Source organism: Vanacampus margaritifer, chromosome 17 (assembly GCF_051991255.1).
Source record: "Vanacampus margaritifer isolate UIUO_Vmar chromosome 17, RoL_Vmar_1.0, whole genome shotgun sequence".
NCBI lineage: Eukaryota > Metazoa > Chordata > Actinopteri > Syngnathiformes > Syngnathidae > Vanacampus > Vanacampus margaritifer.
This window is the reverse complement of record NC_135448.1, coordinates 12,854,174-12,873,113: the sequence shown is the minus strand read 5'-3', so window position 1 is coordinate 12,873,113 and position 18,940 is coordinate 12,854,174. Positions and strand designations below refer to the sequence as shown.

The following is an 18,940-nucleotide window of genomic DNA, read 5'->3' as shown; positions in this document are numbered from 1 at the left end:
AACATCAGCAGCTTACTAACGAGTTTTGATATGCAGGTATATCTGAATGTGTGTATTATACTGCCCCCAGGTGGCCAAAATGTGCACACCAGAAGGAACAGCACAATGAAGCAAAAATTTTGCCAAAAGTGTTTAATTTCTTGAGAGTATATTCAAATACGTCATTACTGTCTGTTTTTATAAATTTAAATTTGCCAGTGTGCTATTATTAAAAAGTACTTGACAAACATTTTTGTTGGTTTGGTTTGGAAGGCTGGAATGGATGAAAGGCATTTCCATTTATCACAGTGGAGAAAACTGATTTGAATTGTACGCCTGTCCCATCTTTAGTTGAGTAGTGCAAAAAATAAATAAAACCCCGCCCTCCCCAGCCACTTTTCAAGTTTGCTTGCGTTTCAAGGTGTGTGTGGCCAACATTGGGACTTCCAGCCTGTACTTGCAAGCATACAGGTTGAGCAGGTGACTCAGCCGAGGCAAGATGGCAGGAGGGACACGGGAGGGGGGAGCTCGGGAGGGTGTGGCGAGATGCCTCCGGCGCATTCCTCCAAGCAGCCGCGCCCTTCGCCTCGCCGTTTGTGTATGTACCTGTTTGCCGTCGGGAGCGTCTTTTTCGCCCTCCTTTGTTACTCCCGCTTCAAGTTTTCATGCAGTCGTGCTGAAGGCAAACATGGTAGTTGCACATTTAAACGAGTAGTTGAGCACAAACAGGTATGATGAGAGTTTGAAAACATGGCTGGTGAACACACATTCAAACAGGTGGCGCACCCTTGGGAAATAGTGGCTCCTGTGTGTGTGTGTGCGTTGCTATCGGAGTGCACATGGAACAAGGTGTGTTCAGGATGAAAGCCGTAAAAAGAAAGCTAAAGTTCGCAAAGTACTTACCTGATTGTGCACTCATGCATTGGCTTGCTTTGTTCACTTAATCAGTCCTACACACGGATAGAAAGACAAGGAGGGGGGAAAAGAGTGTTAAAATTGGCAAAATTCAAGGAAACTATTCTGGAGAATTGGGGGAATAATTTTTTTTTTTTACATTTATATATTAAAAAAATATAAAAGCTATTTTGGGGTTAAAAATATATCCTATTTTTACTATTAAATAAAACAATAAGTCAAGATCCAAAGACCAAAACAAAATCTTTGTAATTAACTTTGACTTATGTAAAAAATACAAAAATAAATACATAAAATCAAGGGGTTTCAAAAGCCAACAGAAAAACTATGGAGGAAAACAAAATCTCCATTTTAAATAATATTAAGAAAAGAAAAGTCAAGATTAAATGCAACTATTCTGGTGGGGAAAAACACTTATTTTTACATTTAGAAACAAAACTTCTATTAAAAAAATATTCAGAAGAAAAATATATGACAGTTTAATGAAACTGTATTTTCTAATTATGAAAATTAATTAAAAAATATTCTGGGGATGCAAAACCTAAGGTAGGCGTGTACTGAGTAAACAGAACATCATTAAAATAATTCAAGCTGCGATCTGATCAGTAAAAGTGAGTCATTTCTATTGTCCTGTGATGCATTTATCACTCACTTATTAACAAGTAACAACAATGTAATCACTTTAAAGCTAAACAACCAAGTATCAATTGATTTAGTCATATATAATGGTCATAAAAATCCATTTGTGACAAGCAATCACATGCAGGCCACACACAGTCAAAGGTCATGTACGTATGGTGAGAATATACACTGCATTGTGCAATCATTAACATAATAGCAACATTTACTTTAGAAGGTAATCATCTTAGAATGTGTTATTAGACAAAACAAATGTACCAGAATGTTGTTATTCAGGAGTCAAAATTCAAAAAATTTCCAGAGGGGACCTTTCTTTTCTTTTCTAACGACAGTAAATAATTACATGTTTTCATTTTTTTAAATGAAAAAAATAATAATTTCAGAAAGTATTCAATTGGGAGAACAACTTAACAAAAAAGTCAACAAATATATTTTTAAGTAAAAAAAAGAAAATGTAAATTTTTGATAAAAACATTTCTAAAGGGAAAAAATTACGTATTTGCACAAGTGAAATTAGATGCCATTTGATCTCAAATTGTGTTATTATTGTATAAGCATTATTTATTTGCACAACAATCAAAACATAATTTAAAAATTGCCAAATTAGAAGAGAATAACAATTGGGATAAATATACAATTGCAGTAAAATTGGTCTGATTTGTTTTTGTAGTTAGGAATAATTGCAGTTTGTATTTTTTGATCCAATTCATACATACAGCAAACTGTAACAAGAGGAATGTAGCACACTTACAATACAATTATTTCATAAATATAACACACATTAATTAATTGCACTAAACTTACAACAAGTTTCATAACAATGAACAACAAGCAGCCATTTTTGAGTGGGGAGGGTGGGAGAAAAAAAAAACTGCACTACTCACAAGCGCCACTAAGGGCGGAGCTTCCAGCGGGAGCTTCTGAGTGTTTCTCCCCGACCAAAGACGTCTCCTGGGCGGAGTCTCTCGGCCGGTGAGCGGGGGAGCTCCAGCCTCTCACGGAGCGTCCCGGTCCCTCCTTCTTCATTCGCCGTAGTGGCGGCGGCCCCGAGGGTGCACTTGGACGGACACGCGCACGCACAACAGTCGACTCGGGCCTGGAGCCTCGCTTCGGGGGAGGATTTGACAATTATTTGTTTTTGTTTTTTTACAAGTTCAAATGCGGAAACGAAGGGAAGACGTTGTACAAGTTTGGAGGTAAATGGAAGGCGAGACGAAGTTGGACAAAAGATCAAGTCGGTAAACTGGCTCTATTCAATTTACTTCCTGACTTGACTTTCACGCTTCTATTCATGCTCCACATTCCATTCTATTCTACTGTATTCTGTCCTATATAAGGCTGCTATTTTCTTTCATTCCCTATGTCTTGTCCAGTTTTTTTCTGCACTTCTCCCTTCTGCTTTGCAAAAAAAGTTTTCATATTTTAATCTGATTGTAAAGTTCACCGTGTGTATGTGTGAGTGCAGTTACAGTTGGAAAAAAAAGTAGAATGTCTTTGACCTGCAGTCCAGGCTGGAGGATGAGATCCTCCAGGTAACTACTGCCCATGGACATACCTTAAAAACTAATTAAAAATAGACAGCATAGTCAAAAAAAGGTGTGCCTAATTAAGCCAACCCAGTTTCGAGACGTTCCCCGCCTGTGGACTTTGATACCTCCATAACAGTCATTATTGCACGCATCACATTTGGTTTGCAGTCATAAAAAAAAAAAAAAGCGTAAATTCAAATCGGGTTGCCCATGTTTTCCCGGTGAGTCACTCACTTGGAAAACAGTGCTCCAGTGTGTGTAATTACAAGGGGGGAAAATCGGTATTGGGGCAAGAATTTTTCGCGGTGCTTCTTTTTATAGATGTGGTCTTTGTTGGGGTAGCCACAGGCTAAAGTGGTTCCATTCTGTTCTGAAAGATACTGGAAAAGCTCCATTCATGCTCTGCATTAGATAGAGACTTCCAAAGCTGGCGGATACGGACAGAATGTTGTAGTACCGCCTGGAAACCACAGGGGGAGCAATGCAGATTTCACATGAATCATTTCCAGGGGAAACCAGCGAAGAAGAAAAAAACATTTCACAATTAGAAGGTAACTGCTACTGCAATGAGGAAAAAAATCCTAAGCATCATGAGATACAAGTTGTACCAACTGCGAGGAACAAACTGTATCAGAAAAAAAAGTAGAATACTAGTTGTAAGATTACGGGAATAAAGTTGCAACAAGCAAATTACAAATATCTCGTCATCTCAGCATTGAAGATCAATATTTAACAAGGGAAAACATTTTTGTTTGCATCTTGAGATAAAGGTTGTAGCAACTGCAAGAAAGAAATATTTTGAGAGAAAAGTTCAAAAAAAAATTATTTTATTTTTTTTAAAGTAAAAATTACTACAGCGATCAAGTTGCAATATTATGTGAATAACGTTGTAGTATGAAAAGTCCTGAATCCGGCAAAGGTTTTTTTATCATGAGAAAAAAGGTCCCTAAACAGCAACGTGAGAAAAAAGTCAACAGCTTGTAACTAGAAGAATTCATAAGTTGGGGCACTTGAAGGTCAAGCCACCACTGCGTTTCAATGTTTACCATACAAAGAGTTCAAATGACTTTTGTCGGGTTTTGTGCTGGTAAACAGCACTAAGCCCTGAACCGTTGGCTTCCATACACTGAACTCGATCTTGAATCCTCCCTTTTGTGCGGCACGCAACAGTTCCGCCGAGGTGTGACGAAACGCGGGAACGTCTGTCCGGGCACGTTAACGCCAGCCGCCGCTGAAAAAGCGGTGACAGTGCAGCGCATGAACTGGCTCGTCCCTCCCAACCTGTTCTCAGGTATTCCTTGCTGGACCGAATTATCGCACTAAATGAACGCCAGGTATGCCCGATCGGCGCGAGTGGGCGAGGCGGGTTAGGAGACGTCTGATTAAGTTTGCGATCTGTGCCGGGTTACTGAGTCAGGTGTTGAGATGGAAATACATTTTTTGGGTGTGGGGGCGAACATCTTCTGTCGAACGATATTTCATGTAAATGTCAACACAGGAATGCCAAGAATGAGCTCATCTCAACATCGGGCTTAGAAACCTGGCAGAGGTTGAAGGTTGACTGATAACAAAGACAGGCAAGTTTTCAATGACGGCGACAGTTTGGAGCCTTGAAATGCAAACATTTGAATGCAGAGCTTAATACGTTAGCATTGTTTTCCATCTAAATGTGAAAAACGTTGAAAATGAAGGACATGGAATTATATCTAAGTAAATTTGAAACCAATCCACATTATGCCAACCAATGGTAGTCAAAAGACGATTTAGCATGAGTATTGCAACCTTTTTAAAAAATACTATTTTTTCTGTCAAAATTTGTAAAACTGAAAAATGACATCAAGGTAACAAACTACACAGTAAATTTCGTCGAGTAAATTTGACTCAAAAAAGACTATATTCGTTCCCATTCTAAAAAGAGTAAACTTTTACACTTGGATCGAGGAACGTTCCCACAACCTTCAGCATGGAAAACCATGGCCACTCTACTACTTGAGCTATGCTAGACTTATTATTAGCGAACATATTGCTGATGTGTCCCAAAGGAGACCCAAAATTGAGATACGAGTTTTCCACCTGACACCTGCGAGTAAGAGTGGCATGGGTCAGTCAACGGTTGATTTAAAAAAAATAAAATAAAAATTAAAAAAAAATAAAAAAATAAAAATAAAATATATATATATATATATATATATATATATATTTTTTTTTTTTATTATATATTTTTTACTCTCTTCCAAGTATAAAGTTGAATCTGTTTAGACTGGGACCGAATATAGTCTTTTTCAAAGTAAAATTTGCGCTACAAAATTTACTGTATTTAATGTTTTGACAACACTGTGTTCTGGACATGAACATATACTGTCGTTGCCATGTAAACGTGCCTAACCAGTTTTTTGATGAGGCGGCAGTGGCCTCGTCCGAGTTTCACATGTAAGCGAGGAAACGGTGAAATTAAATCCTTTTTTTGGAAGCCCTAACCTATACCCTAACCCAAGGTGTTGTTTTGACAATCCTATGGTCTTGCATGTGCGTCCCACGACGTTGTCGTTGCCTGTTGTGTTTTAAAATAGCCTTTGTCGAGGCCGTCGTGTCCTTGTCAGAGCCACTTCGCTTTGCCGCGGGAGGAACAAGTGTACGATCCCTAGCGCGGCGTTACTTTCAGCAGCTGGACGTTGCTGTCAAAACAAAGCGAGCAGACCGTGTTTGTTTGACTATCCCAACGAGTAAGCCAGGTGGGAGGGTTGGCTCATCAGTGCTTCTTTTTTTTTTCCACAGTAGAGCTCAATCCGGCTTGACTCTTTTCCGCGTTATTATTTCTTCACGCGCGTGAATTTCATCACACAACTCAAATGTGATGATTCAGCAGAACGGATCAGGCAGCTTGATTTATTCAACAATGAAATGTTGGGGGTTGTGAAATGATTCCATGCGAAGTCGCATGCATGCCCAACATACTTTGGAAGAGTGGAGCAGACCACAAATGCTCAAGTTCAAGAAAGCAGGAAGTCGGCCATTTTGCTCCCAGATGACTCACCGGCTAGAAAAAAAATGAGCTACCTGGTGACTCACTTGGGCCACGTTTAGTAAATTTGGCTCTCCCTGCCTGCCCTCTCTTAGGTCCGCCCGGCTATCACGGCAACAAATGTGGAAAGATCACACGCCTCTTTAAGTTTGAACAAAAACACTTGGCCTCCTAAATAACAAGGATCATTTGTGCACACACTGACAATCAGCCTCCCAACATAGTATGACAGACGGTACGTTTCCACGGAGACGTAGCCACGCAGTCAAAAACCGCGCCGTAACAAGTTGCTGAACAGGATTGTGGTTTTTGCCTCGGTTCTGACTCAAAACAAAGACAAATGTGACTTTTGCAGCATACCCGCGAGTCGGAATTCTCTCAGAAACATGAGACAGGGGCCGCAAGTTCACAGTCTCAAAATGGCCAGCGAACTGTCTCTCTCTCGAGGAGCTCGTAAAGTGCTGCCGCCACCAGATGAGGCATCTCGTACGTTAGGGCCAAATTAAATTTTAAAACAATTGGGGGTTGTGTGTGTGTGTGTGTGGGGGGGGGGGGGGGGTGACCTGGTTGCCTCAGCTGATTGCACTCTAAACTATGCTGTACTTGGAATACAGCCTGGGAGCATTGCCAATTCCTTAATAGGAATTTGGCAACGTTTAAATCCTGGAATTCACTGAAAATTGGCTACTTTAAAGCAAAATGGCCGTCTTAATAATCCTTTTCAGGCATGGATTCTTGAGAATCGCCTAGCCTAATTTCCAATTGATTGGGGAAGCTTTCAAACTTTCCAAGGGGCGCTACAGGGTGAGTTTTGCGGGAAGGGGTTTCTGTTCTTAACCTCTAAAATACATACATTTATATCACATTCATTTTAGGAATAATAATAAAAAACTGTGTTTACAAGAGAGGCTAATAACTACAGTTGGGGCTCATTATTAGTTAAGGGTCGGTGACTTGTTTGGCCTTGTGTTGATATATAGAGGGTCATTCTTTACAAACTGTGAGTGTGGTTTCTTGTCAAATATTGTAGTATCTTAACTTACAAGTTAAAAAATAAATAAATTGTGTTTTTAGACAGCTGGAACCGATTTAATTTAAATTCCTTACTTGCAATGGGGAAAATGATTTGTAAATTTAGTTACGAGCTTGGTCATGAAATGAAAAACACATAAGGCAACGTAGCATTGTACCATTGAGGGTTTAATCAAATGACAAGGACCGAGTCAAAACAGAAGCACTAAACAGGAGTGTTGAAGTTGAGTTGAGTTTTGGCTGAAACAACTTCTTTGTATCTGTCCTGTGTCTATTTTGCAACGTATTCATCATGCCATCCCTCCCGACTTGGCGTCTGAATGTCTTCCGGCTGTGACAGGTTGACTCAGCAGAGATCTTAGCAAGAGAACCTGCCCATACACCTCTGCATACCTTTCCTGCTCCAAATTTTTCGACTTATTGCTCACCAATTCTCACACTGTGGTTTTCAGCAAACTCAACATTGATCCCTTTTTCTCTTGCCTTTTGTGCTGCAGAGTTCCGCATTCCCCACCAACGACCTTGACATTGACCCCTACTCATATCTCCAACCATGGCTCACGGGTCTCAGAGTTCATCCTTTGGCGAAAACCCGCTGGACCCAAACTACCTGCCTCCGCATTACAAGGAGGAATACCGACTTGCCATTGACGCACTGATAGAGAACGATACATCGGTAAAAAAAAAAGAAGAAGAAAGAATTCCGGGGTATTTCAAGCATATTTGTGCCAAAACTATGAGTTGATTGTGTGCTTTTTTACCCCACCAGGGCTACTATGAGTTCCTCCAGTGCGCGGATGTGGTCAGCTTTCTGGCACAAGCTGAAATTGAGCACATCAAATCCACTATCCAGGAGCCCACACACGCCCACAGCGTTCCTGACTTGAGGTACCCGGAGGCAGGCCACAATGTGGAGGGCTCGTCCGACACTTATTGGCCAATGCAGTCCGACATGCCCGCTCCGGGCCTGGACCTGGGATGGCCGATGACACAGAACAGCTTCATCGGGCCCACGGAGGTCACCACTCTGGTCAACCCATCAGAGCCAAACATGCCAAGCATCAAGGAGCAGGCCAGGAGACTCATCAAGAATGCTCGGCAGGTAAGAAAATCTGCTGATCCAGCTTTTGGGAGAAACGTGGCACCTGCAGCTTAAAGCGTCCCACATGAACCGGCTATCAGTGTGTTGGTGTAACCCACACATGTCATAAATCAACATGTCGTGTCCTATCTTGTCTTCATCACATGTACTGAGAAGCCAGAGCGTTGCTGACTCATGCATGTTTGGGTAATGCTCCCTGTGAGAATAATTGTACTTTTAATCTGACACTGCCAACTTTGCTGCTACGCCCTTCCCGACAAATGTCTGGCTGCCAGGCTTTGGCGAGGGCTAATTAAGAAGAGATGCACATGCCAGATGTGAGGGCTCATAAGTAGTTGCTAGTTAGACCTGCTCGCATTGGCGGCTTGTGTTTGGAGTTGATCTCCCATTCTCATTGTATAAGTCGTTTAATGTGATTAATACGTTGCGGTTTTACAGTTTTACACAGTATGATTTTTTTTAGGTTCAAGTCTGAAGATGTTTCAGACTCTTTTAAGTCTGGAAACAGCTTTTTTTTTTTTAACATAACACGATTCCTAACTGGCTGCTTATGGAGATTTTAAATGGACGTAGTCTGTCACCCGGCATTATACTCCAGGCGACACTTGCTAAAATTGATTGATGATTGAATTGATTGATAAAAATCTCTCCAACACACCAATATCTAAATAATAGAGACCCTGGTTGTTTGTCTCATCATGACTGATGTATTCAATACAGTGTCATTTTTGCCATTTCCCGCCAAGTCAGACTATTTGATTTGTATAACAATTAACAAGTCATCATTTTATTATATTTTTCAGGTTATCGCAGTAGTGATGGACATATTTACGGATGTGGACATTTTCTCCGACCTCTTGGACGCGACGGCGCGCCACATTCCAGTTTATATTCTTCTGGACGAGCAGGAAGCTCATAACTTTGTCTCCATGGTGAGCAACTGCAAGGTCAACTTGGACTTAATCCAGGTAAGGGTTTTGTCAGATGCTTATCATCCAGTAAGGTAGGCCCTGCCTCAATAATATAAAACCTGACACATTGCGATGTGTTTCAATTTGACAGATGATGCGTGTCAGGACTGTGGCGGGAATAACGTATCAATCCCGAACGGGGAAGTCTTTCAAGGGGCAAATGAAAGATCGGTTCTTATTGGCTGACTGCAGGGCTGTGCTCAGCGGTAATTACAGGTGAGTGCTGTTCCTTTTTGTTAAATTATTTTCTAGTTATCATATAATTAATTAAGATCATTTTCTTACCATTTTTTTTTTTACAGCTTCATGTGGTCGTATGAGAAAATTAATCGCTGCATCGCTCACCTTTTTCTCGGAGAACTGGTGGCCACGTTCGACGAAGAGTTTCGCATCCTCTACGCTCAGTCGGAGCCCCTCGTCATCGACCCGTCGGATGGAACGCTTGCGGTCCCGGACACCGGCAGTTACTTAAGCCGACAGTTGGGCTTAAAGAGGACTCAGTCCTTACGGAACCCCCTGAACTTCCGGAGGCAGCCCGAGATGACCTCGGGCTTCCCGTACGGAGATCAGGAACGCAACCTGGCACTTCCTTTCCGAAGAAACGACCCCTTTCGTCACACCATCGAGCACGGGTCGGGAATTATGATTGGGAAGTATTCCCAGCAGCAGTTTCGTCCGCAGCAGTCCTACTTGGAGCAGGGACGGTCCATCGTGTCCCGGCAGATGGAGTTGAGCGGCTTCAAGAGGCACAGCTACGCGGAAGGAACCCAGGACAATTACATGTCCTCCAGGCACTACATGAAGCACAGAGTCATGAACAATCTGGATGAGACGGACTTCCACAGGTATGCTGCCTTTTTGACCCCCAATATTTCGGTGTTAGCGTTCATAGCCACTGATAAATCCCACAGGATTTTATTTAATTGTATTTTATTTACAGAGACCCAAGACACAATTTCTACAATGAAGGTCCTGGACCAGGCTCTGGCCACGGACACTATGACAGACATCGTCCTCCACATCTAGCCATCGACCAGTATTCAGATTCAAGCTCATTTCGCTCAGACCTCGAGTTCGGCACAGGAAACTATGGGAGAGGCCATTTACAGCTTTCCTCCGATGATTTAAGCGGACCCGATGGTGTTCATGCACCTCCGGTAGCTGGAAGGTATGGAGGAAGCGCCGCCCAGAAGAGGCCAACCATTGGTCAGGCGTATGCTTGTCAGAGCTCGCCCACACATCCGCACACAGCGGACAAAAAGTTATTTCCAAAGCAGACGGATCAGGAACACAGCCAGGATGCAAGCGTCCGACATGGATTGCGGAACTGGAGGATCCACTCATATCTGAGTACATATGAGGATGGCGGAGAAGAGGGTCTGAATCAACCCGCAGGGCCTGACGCATTTGAAGATGCTCCACCTTCTCAGGACCCCAGTGAAAGCTCAGGCTCCCAATGTGAACTAAAGGAAAAACCAAATGTCACCCCTAAGCCCAGAGCGGCAATCCAAAAACCACGCTTTGGGAAGCCCATCATCCCTGATGACACAACCACCAAGAACCTGATTTCTTCAGTTTCGCTGGATAGAAGTGAGAGAGAAGTGGAGAAAGAATGGGAGAGAGATGATAAGTGGGCTTCTGCAAAAGAGGACGGTAGGGAAAAAGAAGCCAAAGATCCTCCGGAACCCTTCCTTTCCAAACATGACTCCTTCCGCGCACGGATAAACCCGCTCCTTCAGCGTAGCTCGCGTCTGCGCTCGTCGCTCATATTCTCATCGTCTAAAGCAGAAATGCACAGTGGGAGCGGCGGCCTAAAATCCGCCACGGAGGACGAGGGCAAATCCTCTATCGTGGCTCAGATCCTAGAGAAGCGGCGGTTGGTGTCTCGGGAACCTTTCGAGTGGAAAAAAATGGCTGAGGAGCAGAGTAAGGAGAAGGACGAGGAAAAAAGTGAGGATTCAAATGAAAGCGAGAAACGATTGACAGACATATCAGAAGGAAAAAAGGAGTTCCAGAAACCTCAAGAGCACATGGAGTCAAATCTGACAATTGAGTCCTCCAGCACTGACACATCACCATCACTGAACATCAATGACCCTGCCAGTCGACTTAAATATTTCAAAGACGTAGCTGCTAAGCGAAAAGCCTCCAAAATAGAGACTGAAGCATCGCTAAAAGTCCCCGAGCCAGCTGAGAAGAGGACAGACTATTCGGACAATTCTCCCACAATTACAACAGACAGTTCTCCTATTAGTTCGAAAGAATCCGAGACAAAGAAACCAAATCTCTCAGAAAAGCTTGTGGAACTCAATAGACGATCTTTGCTCCCGCCCACCAAACCGTCTCTACTCTCTCCCAAGCCTTTCGTAAGTGTGAAGCCTCCCGAAACCCACAAGGAGGACAACTCGTCGGACAGTCAGAAGAAAGACATATTCAAGACTTTAAAGCCCCTTCCGTCGCCCAAGATCTTTAAACGGGACCCGCTTAAGCTTAAGGGACTTAATCCTCGTAGGGTCTCCTGCGGTGAGGAGATCCTGACGGACGCTACGGACTCCGAGAAGAGCGAGCTGAAGAAGACTCGCTCTCATAGTTCCTCCACGCTGTCACACGACGACTCCAAAGAGAAAGTTACGGGATCCAACACCTCCATAAACACGCTTGGCGATGCAAAGGGGGACGGCAAGACGCTTGACTTCCTGAAGAAACAGACTCAGAGGCTAAAGGGATTCTTGGGTCCCAAGGATAAGGAGAAGAAGTCGTCGGGAGAAGATAGGGGCGGTATGAGCACGGTGAAAGAAATAGTGGAAGATTACAATAAAAAACAAAATAAGGACACAGGATCCAGCGCTGCCGATCAGACCACCGCCAACCACAGGACGTTGCCTGGCACGTCGGGCTCGTCCCGGTACCAGCCCTCCGGGAGCTCGGTGCTGTTCAGCAGCAACCTCCGCGACGACACCAAAGTCATCCTGGAGCAGATCTCAGCAAACAGCCAGAAGAACCGACACGAGGACGGAGACCGCGATGCGAAGGACAACGACTTCACCGCCAAGAAGAACCGCTTGCTGCGACCCCAAGGCGTCGTACAGGAAAGGGAGGGACTACTGAAGAGGATAGAGAGCCTGAGGAAGGAGAAGAAGGTCTACAGCCGCTTTGAGGTAGTTTGCTGCTATGTACGATGATGACATTTACAGAGATGAGATACGCCCTCCGCACAACAAGTTAGGAGGGCGTATCTCGATAACATTTCAAGATAAAACTTAAATGCACTATGGCCTTTAGAAGTTAGCCTAATTTGACCTTTAAACTCGTGAAAACTTAATTCCAACTTTACAAGGCGGTCCACATTATGTGATGCTTTCGGTCTTCCAGTATCTCTGTTGCAACCTGCCTACGATGCGCTAAGCTCAAAGGTCACTTCCAGTTTGAGGCCTTGCTATGGTGACGTATCGTTGACTAATCGTTTTTGTCTCATGATGTCTAAATGCGAGTGAAACAATAAGCAGTCGGGCATGTGCATTCAAAGGTTTGGTTAGGATCAAATTAAGTACACCTGTGAAGGTTATAGTGCATTTTAGTTTCATCTTGAAGTTTCACTCCAAAACCCAATATCGCAAAGTTTTTGGCAACAGAATAGACCATCCTGCAAGTGGTTTTGGGTGGTAGCTTGGCAACATGCCCAAATCATGCAAGTCAAACTGAGTCCTGAGGTGGCGACCTTTCAAGGTTGCGAATGTCGCGCAACGCACTAGTTTTGTGAAGCGGCGTAAAATTACATTAGCACACTGTTGTCATTTGATTGTTTTACATTCAGTAATCTAGCCAACCTTGTTTGTGTCACCTAATCTTTGGTTTTCGACGCACATTGAGACTTGAAAAGGGGCCCAATCAAAAAAAATCTCAGAACTGGTCTTGAAACTGGATTATTTTCACACAGTATATGCCCAGTTTAAGGCGTAAAATGTAGAAATTATATTTGGAACAATATTCCAAAAATAAGATCTTAATCTTTAGACCTTTTATCTGTTTCAATACGGCAATATGAACTGGTTTAATGATAACACATAAGAATTGAGTTTCTAAAATGCTGTGAGCAATAAAAGGTACCAAATAAAGTATTAATTCAGTCACCTCAAATATGTTCAACTACTTAAATTGACACCACCACCAACTGCATTGTTATTCTTTTACCAGATGGGGAATACCCTCGGATAACGGGCAAAAAGATGCCCGGGTGATGACAACGTGGGAATCGACCAAAGGGCGTTGATCTAACCTACTAACGTGCCAACAACGCTCCAACACAGCAACCTCTCCTGCTAGATTTGTTTGTTTGTTTGTTTGTTTTTTTACCCGGAACAAAGCTTGAAACTACAACGTGGAAAAATGCAAAAAATAAATAAAAAATTAAAAAAAAAAAAAAGGGTGCAGAATGCGCCTGTTTGCCAAACACTGGTACAACTTTGACCTTATAACGCGACCGAAAGTGGATAGTGTGCAAAAGAGAAGATGGGCTTGGTGCGGGCTTGTTGACTGAAAGTGGAAGTTAAAAAACACGTTGAGCGGACGCAAAGACAGATATAAGCCATTCAACAACAAAAAAACATGTACTTTGTCTTTTGTTTTCTTTTCCCTTTGGGAATGTGTGCCAAAATCTAACACAAATATTAACAGTACGAAACTATTAAAACCCTCTTGTTATGTCAATTGCAGATGACACACTTATCCATGATGAAACATTTTGTGTTTAATTGGTATGAAATAAGATAAGATGTATATGAAATAAAGTGGGAATAAGCGTATAATATTTGCCAAGAGGAAACTGTGTATAATATATTAGACCGGGTGGACAAAGTATGGCCCGCATAGGATGAACAATGTTCTTTGATTTGGCCGACTGAGCATTTATTTACATAATGAAAGCCCTCAGTCATATTTTTTATTTCATCATCGTCTTATTGTGATTATGAGTTAAATATCAAATATGCACATGACGTTTTGTCTGATTTAAAAATCAAACGTGACCATCCCCTGAGCACAAGTTTGCCCACCCCTGCATTAGACAGTTCTACCCCAACTTGTGTCTATCTACCAAGTAATGCAAATAAAACCATAATATAAAAATATTTATAATAAAAAGAAAATAAGAAGGTAAGGCCAGCATAAAACATTTTATTGTAAATTCCTTTTTGTATTTAAAAAATATCTTTCTCTCGATTTTCAAATTTGAACTAAGGTCATTTTCGAGCCGCGCCATAACAGGAGGGTTCTCTGATGTCTCATATTGAGCCTGTAGTCAACTTGCAAGACTCTCAACAGGTCGGCACAACAGAGCTAAGCTAAGTGCAGTTGTTTTTTGGCTTTAAGCTTGTTATTTAATGTACATAAACATGTTTACAGCTTCGACTTGAACTGGAGAAAGTCCGTGTTCCCGCCTTTGGAGCGAGATGCGAAAGGAATACAAATGTTATGCCGACGTGACTTATTCAACTCATTTTGGATGTCGTTGACACCTCGGTCGGATTTTGTGAACCAAAGATTAAGGCTGGTCTAGTTTTTTTGTTTTTTGCTACACAGTTTTATATGTGGGATTGTACATATTCAAAATAATGAATTGGCTGGTTGTTTTTAATTAACAAATACTTGTCACACTGTAGTATCTAAGAACCTTGTATTCATATTTGCTCCTTTTTTTTTAAATAAAATTTGAATATGTGGTCATTTAGTGTTGTATTTGTAGTATGCTGCAAATACTTTTATTAAACCTCTTCAAAGCCAATAATGGCTCGTCTGGGCACTTTTGCAATTACAGAAGTGACAACGTATTGGCTTAAGAATATAACAACATTTCACATGTTTAACAGGTCTGAAACAGGTTATTAAAACATAAAATGAAGCAGAGAAATCCAACAGATTTACCAGGGGAACAGTTTGATAGTTACCTTGGGTCAACTTGGGACAAAAGAAGAATTTTTTTTTCCCATTAAAGTACAAGTCCATGTGCACTGTAAGTCCTTGGGGTGTATGTCATCAGGTGGGCTAAAGTCGCACATTCTGCAAGAGCGATGGAACAAAAGTTAATGGTTTGGAAAGAGAAAATAAGAGTAAGCTCGCCAGGAAAAAATAATATGCGCTAAGGTTATTTACCTTGAGCCAATGCTCTGCCTCACTTTTTTGGCTGAGAATCTTTCTGGAAATTCAATAAGAAGAATATTTAAGTTATTAATAGTACTACAAGGTGCTGGAAAACTGGTCAACTTACAATGATGGCGTGGAGTTGCTTGTGCTGGTCAATCAGTTGATGGAGCTGATTCTCAAACTTCATCCTGTAGTTTCAACACTTTAAGTTACGGTAGATGTACAGTAATGAATAATGGTGGATAATACTGATTGTTAATATGCACCGAAGCTTGCGCCGCATGAGCTTCAACTCCTGGATTTCATACCGGCACTGTGCCAGGAGTTCTTCGCTCTTCTTGTTCTGCTTGGCAAGCCTAAAATGGACGTCAGGTAGCGCAAAAATGTAAAAATACGACACATGCAAGCTTCACTGATTCACAAACTCTTGCTCAGAATGTATTTTCAAAACATGCAGCTGGCAAAAGATGTACTTCTTACATACTACACACAATTTAAAAAGTAAATTTTCCAAATCATCTTCTGCTTAAAAGCTAACCAACCAATACAGAATCAATCAACTAGGAAAAAACTTATTTTCCACAGAGAGAAGGCAACTTGGCGAGGGCCATAATAAATGACTACCATCTAGTGTGAAAATAACACATGTTCATCTTAGAAAATGAATAATGTCTTCAGGACTTTTAGATATGTCGTTCCTCTGGTTTGAATGTGAGAGATCACCTGACAGACTCGAGCTCGGATTCCTCGCACTGGAACTGCAACTTCTGTGACAACTCTTGAGGAAAAGAGGCCTTTTTTTTTTTTACCAGACTGATTGACAGATTCATAAACTGCGCGTGAAAATGCAGTACCACTTTTATCTTGATCGGTCCTCTCCAGTTGGTAGGCCTCTGTTTGCACTGAAACAACAGAGACTTTTTTTATGTACTCTACTAAGACATTATCCCATTACAAATGCTGGCAGCAAAAGACAGAGAACACTCCTAAGTAGAACTTTCAAATGGGCGTTTTTCTAAAGAAATTAAGACAAATATATGTAAAGTATCTAACATATAAGTGTAAGAAAAGCTCAGCGTGATATAAGTAAGAAGCTGTTGGAAATTATGACGAGGGAACATGGAGGTGTTTGGCTGTGCTATACTGCCCCCTAGTGACATTTAGTATAATATCATTATTCAATTTTTCCGTCGTCGACGTCACTACACCACCATCTGAATTCAAATTCCTACCACTTTTGCAAGCGTATTTTCCCAGAAAATTCTGTTCAGGGGAATTTCTGCTCTGAAGGTTCCACGTATGTGATGACAATATGCACTCCTTACGCGAAGCAAGCTCCTTCTGTAGAACGTGAATGAGTGATTTCCTCTCCAAAATTTCCTCCACCAGGACTTTTTTGCCTTTAGGAACACATCACATAACAAGTTAGGGAAAACAGGAAAAGCAGAAGTAAAATTAAAGACGGAACTTAACATGCTCTATAGCATTAGTCGATGATCTCAATCAGAGACCCAATATAAGAGACAATCCAATATATTATTTTTCAACATCGATTTAAATCAGAATGGCTCCTGCAAGGGTGTTGCATTCCAAGCAGGAGAGAGATATTAATCATACCTCATAGTTCTCCATTCATCATGATCTGATACTCCATTAAAGGAGTAACAGGTAAGGATGTACCTCACTGATCATAACATTTGCATCGCCAAATCGCAAACTTAATTTTGAGGTACAGCCAACTAACTCACGGTTTCACCTTCCTCTGTAAGCCGCCCCTCTTTAAAAAGAGAAAGGGGTAAGTTCGTTATGGCTGAGAACTGAAAATGTCGGAGAACGAGTCACAACACGACGAGACATTTATTTCTGCACTGATTCCGAAGGTTCAACGTATAATATATGCTAAATTTTAAAATGACGTCATCGCATGCATGCGTTCTTATTGGCGCAAAATGATAAACGAAGCAAATTGAACTTTCTGGGGGGAACATTTTGACGCTAACTTCAAATTTCATCCCTAAATAAGATAATAATGCACATACTTGTCACGTGTTGTGGCTAGCATGTTGTGTTAAGAAATGCAGACGGCAAAACACATCGACGTAAAAAAAAAAAACGGAAACGGAAATACAACAACTTCCGCTCAAATCAAACTAAAAACCAACACGTAAAATAGAACGATGTGTGAGAAATAGACAATATAAACAAATTGCATCCTTTTTTCTTTGTTTCTTTCTTTTTAAATAAAGAGTCGAGCGGAAATACTTATCCAGTGTATCAAACTGTGTCACTTTAGAGTTTATCCAAATAAACACGATATTTCAAAAATAATAATAATAATGTAACTGATTATTTTTACTGCACTGAACGGACACTAACGTTTATTTTGACAATATAATAGCCTCACATTAGCCAACATAAATAAATTAGGCCAGAAGATGTCACAACTGCTGAGTCTGAACTTTCCATTGGAGATCATCGTCCACATCGCAATAATACATAGTGCAAATAGGATCATTTTGATCAACATTTATTGTATAAATAATTACCAAACATGTCATTTAAAACAATGTGTTCAGAAATAAAAGGTTGACTACCTTGTTGCAGGCAAGCGAGTTTTCGCTTCAGTTGTTCAATGTTGGGCTCGTCTGTACCTCCACCTAGTGGATCAACAGTTTAGCTCATTTAAGACATTTATGTATTAGTGTATAAAATATTTGAACACAATTTAGATACGCTCGCCTGCTTTAGCTGTAATAATGCATTCCATGTTGAACCCTGTACAAGACAAGAAAATAAATGTTTAAAAGTATCGACTACTATCAGTTAATACAGTACCGGTAAAGCCATTATTTAATAATTATAAGCATATTGTAGATATTAGTCAGTTAAGCGCCACTTTTGACAATTAATACATTTTAGCTTTAGCTTAGCCACGAGCAACGGAATAAAATATGGTAACATAGAGTGAGCTTGTCCAAATATCAATTACAACAACGTCACATTAGACTTAAATACAGCACTTTAAATACACGAATGTTACACATTTAACAGCGAATATTACAATATATTTAAGCTAATGAAGCTAACTTAATGCTAGTAGCTGCAATTTTACCAACGCTGACAAACTGATAACAACTAGCAGTCGCACTGCGTATTTTTCATGTTCTACCCAAGTAGTAAAATAAGTGGTAGTCGACCCACCTGCGGAATCGCCCATGTACATGTCCACTGTCCAGGAAATTAACAGTTTTTGCTGTAAATGCCTCGTTTAACGAGCTCGTGTGATGTCCACTTCGTCCACTGGAAGTTTCAAGCAATTAGGCGCCAGAAACTTATAGTACACTTCAACGGCGGGCATTTTACTAACATCCACCATCCATTTTACATGAGATGTTTCACGGTGGCAGCAGTGTTCAAGTGTGTAGCACATCTGCGTCACTGTTGAGTGGTTCTGGGTTTGAACCTCAGGCCTTAAGTTGTGGAATTTGTATGTTGATCGCTTTATTATAACCGTCAACGGGCCTGAGTATGAAAGCTGTTTGTCTAAATGTGCCCTGCGATTGAATGAATTGCAACCAGTCCAAGGTGTGCCCCACTTCTCTGCCATAAGTAA

The 18,940-nt window shown here is 41.3% G+C and overlaps 2 protein-coding genes, 1 long non-coding RNA gene and 1 other non-coding gene across 7 annotated transcripts; 1 reads left to right on the top strand and 3 right to left on the bottom strand.

Moving 5' to 3' along the window:
- Positions 1-181: 181 nt before the first annotated feature.
- On the bottom strand, positions 182-3,024 carry LOC144037435 (uncharacterized). Its single transcript, XR_013288893.1, has 3 exons — positions 2,418-3,024; positions 883-929; positions 182-655 (listed from the first exon to the last, which is right to left on the bottom strand). It is a non-coding gene; the product is annotated as an uncharacterized LOC144037435 (long non-coding RNA).
- Positions 2,551-14,910, top strand: fam83hb (family with sequence similarity 83 member Hb). Of its 3 annotated transcripts, none has more exons than XM_077548928.1 (8): positions 2,551-2,729; positions 7,614-7,792; positions 7,886-8,218; positions 9,022-9,186; positions 9,281-9,405; positions 9,492-10,034; positions 10,130-12,347; positions 13,384-14,910. In XM_077548928.1, the coding sequence occupies exons 2-8, from the start codon at positions 7,670-7,672 to the stop codon at positions 13,402-13,404; spliced, it is 3,528 nt and encodes a 1,175-aa protein (XP_077405054.1). In that variant the 5' UTR covers positions 2,551-2,729; positions 7,614-7,669; the 3' UTR covers positions 13,405-14,910. The 3 variants fall into 3 exon arrangements, with proteins under 3 accessions (XP_077405054.1, XP_077405053.1, XP_077405052.1); XM_077548927.1 differs by having other exon boundaries at positions 2,551-2,767; XM_077548926.1 differs by having other exon boundaries at positions 2,551-2,771.
- Positions 14,346-18,887, bottom strand: LOC144037434 (uncharacterized). 2 transcript variants are annotated; one of them, XM_077548929.1, is made up of 10 exons: positions 18,529-18,887; positions 18,067-18,102; positions 17,922-17,984; positions 16,653-16,727; positions 16,182-16,229; positions 16,051-16,105; positions 15,594-15,683; positions 15,452-15,515; positions 15,337-15,379; positions 14,346-15,243 (listed from the first exon to the last, which is right to left on the bottom strand). In XM_077548929.1, the coding sequence occupies exons 1-9, from the start codon at positions 18,548-18,550 to the stop codon at positions 15,356-15,358; spliced, it is 477 nt and encodes a 158-aa protein (XP_077405055.1). In that variant the 5' UTR covers positions 18,551-18,887; the 3' UTR covers positions 14,346-15,243; positions 15,337-15,355. The 2 variants fall into 2 exon arrangements, with proteins under 2 accessions (XP_077405055.1, XP_077405056.1); XM_077548930.1 differs by lacking the exons at positions 17,922-17,984; positions 18,067-18,102; positions 18,529-18,887 and adding an exon at positions 16,945-17,089 and having other exon boundaries at positions 16,051-16,229.
- On the bottom strand, positions 16,886-17,018 carry LOC144037871 (U8 small nucleolar RNA). The gene has a single exon (XR_013289105.1). It is a non-coding gene; the product is annotated as a U8 small nucleolar RNA (small nucleolar RNA).
- Positions 18,888-18,940: the final 53 nt, after the last annotated feature.

Coding starts and splice junctions, on each gene's coding strand:
- fam83hb (XM_077548928.1), top strand. CDS start 7,670: ATGGCTCACGGGTCTCAGAGTTCATCCTTTGGCGAAAACCCGCTGGAC. Junction 9,187..9,280: donor TCAACTTGGACTTAATCCAG/GTAAGGGTTTTG, acceptor TCAATTTGACAG/ATGATGCGTGTCAGGACTGT. Junction 12,348..13,383: donor AGGTCTACAGCCGCTTTGAG/GTAGTTTGCTGC, acceptor TTCTTTTACCAG/ATGGGGAATACCCTCGGATA.
- LOC144037434 (XM_077548929.1), bottom strand. CDS start 18,550: ATGTACATGGGCGATTCCGCAG. Junction 16,728..17,921: donor ACTCGCTTGCCTGCAACAAG/GTAGTCAACCTT, acceptor GTGTTCCTAAAG/GCAAAAAAGTCCTGGTGGAG. Junction 15,684..16,050: donor TCCGAGCTCGAGTCTGTCAG/GTGATCTCTCAC, acceptor CGTCCATTTTAG/GCTTGCCAAGCAGAACAAGA.